At 50.6% G+C, this 3786-nt stretch overlaps 2 protein-coding genes across 2 annotated transcripts; one reads left to right on the forward strand and one right to left on the reverse strand.

The window, feature by feature from the left end:
- Positions 1–394: 394 nt before the first annotated feature.
- Positions 395–1173, forward strand: BJY04DRAFT_212080 (uncharacterized protein; the record flags this gene model as incomplete). Its single annotated transcript, XM_073714492.1, has 3 exons — positions 395–863; positions 930–979; positions 1039–1173. The coding sequence occupies 3 exons, from the start codon at positions 395–397 to the stop codon at positions 1171–1173; spliced, it is 654 nt and encodes a 217-aa protein (XP_073564250.1).
- A 514-nt stretch (positions 1174–1687) lies between these two features.
- On the reverse strand, positions 1688–2981 carry BJY04DRAFT_225034 (alpha/beta hydrolase; the record flags this gene model as incomplete). Its single annotated transcript, XM_073718118.1, has 4 exons — positions 1688–1992; positions 2080–2353; positions 2448–2843; positions 2925–2981. The coding sequence occupies 4 exons, from the start codon at positions 2979–2981 to the stop codon at positions 1688–1690; spliced, it is 1032 nt and encodes a 343-aa protein (XP_073564251.1).
- Positions 2982–3786: the final 805 nt, after the last annotated feature.

Genomic DNA, 3786 nt, shown 5'->3' on the forward strand with positions numbered 1-3786 from the left:
ACATCCGGATTTCCGTGTCAAGCACCTAACCGACCCACTACCCTACGTTGAGAGACCCGGAAATAAGAAAAGATGTGATGTAGTACCCCATGACACCCCGCATGCGTTCCCCGACAGGCGTTGACATTGGCCCAAAATCTTGCCCCCGGCAGAGGATGCGGCATTTGAGCGAGCAATAGGCATTTTAATGCCGGATATCAGTATTAGAACCGGGGGGCCAAGTGGATTTTGCGTAGATGATCTCCTGCCGCGGCGCGGAGCCGGAACCGGCGGATGGAAGGCATTTATTTATGTATTTGAGCACGGAGTTTAGAATCGGTTTGCCAGCAGAACTAAACAGACAAAGTGTGCAACTATTACTCTCTTCCTTCTCTCTCATCGTGCCTATTCAAGTATGGACTTCCTTTTCTACGATGTTTTCAAAGATGGCAAGACCCTTGTCGACGCCCCGTTCGGGATGTTAATGGAGGAGTCCGAGTTTGCGTGGGACTCGGCGCAGAGAGGCGAAACTACCCGATTCTTCCCCCTCGCAACCGACAACGGCGACCAAATCCACGGGGCAGTGGTTCACTGGAAGGGGATCCCGTCTCTGGAAGATGCTTTAAATGTGCGGGACAAGGTTCCATGGGTCAAATATGGATTCTCCAATGCCCGAGTTGTTCCCATTGGAAACTTTCAGTCTGTCTCCAAGTTGTTCAACCGTGGCGGAGAATTCAGCGGTGCTCCGCAGGTTCAGCGCCTAGAGCCTTTTAATACCGACCCGTGCGTTACCTGGTACGTTGTTGTAACCGCGAAGGAGGGATTTGATTATGATTCTGCGTATGGTCTCCAAGACGCACTACACTGCGTTTGTCTGTGGAAAGGTAGGCTCGATATCTTAATGCTAATGCGCCGACATCAAGCCTCGTAATCACTAATACCGAGCACAGGAGGCATCGCCGAAGAGATCTTTGACGTTGTTGGTTCTGAACAAGGAAAGGTTTGTCCTTAGTAGAAATTCCCTGGTTATCCTTTTCTGGTCTAACATACGGTCGACAGGTTCTTCGCCTGAAAGCAAATCATAGAGCCGAAGTGGAACAATACATCAGAGACATTCCGTCCGTTAAGGGGCGCGCAGTGGACGTCGAAATACTTCGTACAAGGGCGCAGATGGCCTGGGAGATTTTCTTCTAAGTTTATGTTAGATATCTCAGTGGCCTGAATTGTATTTTCCAGTGTACTTTTGCCGGTCGTAACTCTCTGCTCGTAGGAAGCATTATTCGGACCAAGACACCCCGTCTATATGGGCAGGAGGGAACTAGGATGCTATTATGGGTCAAGTGGTTAGTTTTGTATGAATGCATGTTTTCCAGCCCACATTGACTATAGTGTGCCATTGTACTGCATGTCATCCTACATAATTCAGGGCAAAGTACATAATAGATGGCAATAATAGCCACAGGAAAGCCTAAATTGTGCTATTCTGTCCTTGCCCTTTTTGTCTATTACACTTGTACTTCTCTGTGAATGGTAGGGTAAGGACATTGGGGTAGTTGGGCTATCAGACGTAGAAAATAATCCACACAGCTTTCCCTTGAAACATTCGTCCTAGCCTTGCTCGGCTCGTGTAAAAAAAAAGGACTACTACATTTTCTGGTAGCGAGCGCCATATCAATCCGGACCCTCAAAGCCACTCGGAGAAAGCATCTTATGACCGACCGTGATTCAAATTCAATAACCAGTGAATCCCCTTCACTGTATCATCATTTCTCTTCTCTTTCTGCGTCGTCAACCGGGGGAAAAACTCCCAGAAATGATGCGGCAAGCCCGGATACAGATCGAGGCGTGTGGGAATGCGGGCCTCGTCTCGGAGTATCCGTTCATAGATTATCGTTTCATCACGCAATACGTCAAGGCCGCACGCTTGGAAATAGGTTGGGGGAATGTCCGCATGGCCCGAGGGATGGATGGCGGGAACGCAGAGCGGCGAGGTGTGATCTGGTTTATAAGCCGCTGCGAGGAGAGATAATTATTAGGACCAGCCAGCCAGAAAGCGGGGATCGGGATTAGAAATGGGGATGGATCATGGCTGTTTCTCACCAAGGAAAAGCTGAGCCACCTCTGCTGCAGGGATGGCAAATTTTGCGTTATGCTCGTGGCTAACGGAGTCATCCCGATAACGCGCGGGAACCATTGGCTGTGGTAGAAGGGGCGAAGCGCTCAGGAGCTGGCCTGTAACCTTTACAGGAGATCCTAGATCACGATTTAGGTACACAACGGCATTGGCGATGGTCCCGCCGGCAGATGTACCGGCGATAATGAGACCTGCTGACGGGGATGCGCGGGGATGGATTCGACTTGGATTGTTGCTGATCTACCGGAAGGGGTATAGTTAGCGGTAGTGCTCCAAGGATCTAATTTTATCTTTTCGAAGGGTACTTGGAGTAGAAAGGAAAAAGAGAACTTACCCATTTTAGGGCGTCAAACCCGTCATGAATGGCACAGGGAAAAGGCCGCTCCGGCGCAAGGCTGTACCCAAGGCTGACAATTAGAATCCCACCCCGAGCGGCAATAGCCCTGTTTGAGTCTAGATCATCGTGACGCGAGCCGATACAAAAGCCTCCGCCGTGGAAGAAGAGTAAAATTGGCAACGGGGCTGTGTCGAGGTCATCGGATGGCGCGCAGACGTAAGCGAGGACCCTGCGGCCGTTGCGAACTGGGATCGATATGTCTTGCTCTGTCAATGTCGGAGGAGGGCCACCAAGCGCCTCTCGTGCCTCGCGTTTGAGACCCTCTGTTATACTTCGAAGGGTCTGTACGCTAGCGTTCGTTGGAAATGGTGGGGAGCTTTGAGATATCGCGGCCTGCATGAGAACTGTCACGTTAGCTGCCGGGGTACACTGAAGCACATCGAACGACAGCTTCCTAGTTGATCATGGACGTACCTGTTCAAAGTCAGGATTAGGCCGAGAGCTCTCGAGGATCTCACGACTGGGCGCCATAGATGCCGAGGTTCAGGTCTAGTAATGGGCGCGGAGGTGTATCTGCGATATGACTGTCGGGTTCAAGCTTCGTGGATAATCTATGGAAGCTTCAAAAAGGCATAGCAACTTGTGAATCAAGCCACACGCGGGTTTACCTAGTCTATGTTGCCATGAGCATCTACTGCCACCGAGTTCTGAGTCGGAGGCCCGGCAACCCGGTCACCGTGCCGGTCCGTGCTCAACACGAATGGAGCAGCCCTTCACCGTCGTTCGCCACTTGGACTGAAATTAGGAGACTATTCCTTTACGGCGACCCGGCAATTGATAGCCCCCGATATACAAATCACGGCAGTAATCGTGTAGTGGAAGAACTTAAACTTGAACATGTCGGGAATTGAAGTTACTTCTAATTGTGCTCTAACCCTGGTCGTGCGCTCTTTAATATAATTAACCCAGGCAGTCCGCTCAGACTCCAATCCCTTCGAGTGCTAAGTTGCAGCGTGTATGTAGCACTTGCAGCTCACTCCATTTAGTATGTCTCCAACTTCACACTCCTCTGGCCGCATGGAACTTAGAACCGAGAGCTACTGTGTCGAGCCGAGGACGATTATCTGCGTTCTTGTGAGTTAGCCACTGGCTGGCACATTCTCGTGGACGGCTCCTGACTTACCATATCCTGATTTAGGTCGTCAATCTCATCTATCTGGCGCAGGGTTAGGGTTTTAGGGTTTTAGGGTTAGGGTTAGGGTTAGGGTTAGGGTTAGGGTTAGGGTTAGGGTTAGGGTTAGGGTTAGGGTTAGGGTTAGGGTTAGGGTTAGGGTTA

Source organism: Aspergillus karnatakaensis (genome assembly GCF_047715665.1).
Source record: "Aspergillus karnatakaensis strain CBS 102800 unplaced genomic scaffold BJY04scaffold_110, whole genome shotgun sequence".
Lineage (NCBI taxonomy): Eukaryota > Fungi > Ascomycota > Eurotiomycetes > Eurotiales > Aspergillaceae > Aspergillus > Aspergillus karnatakaensis.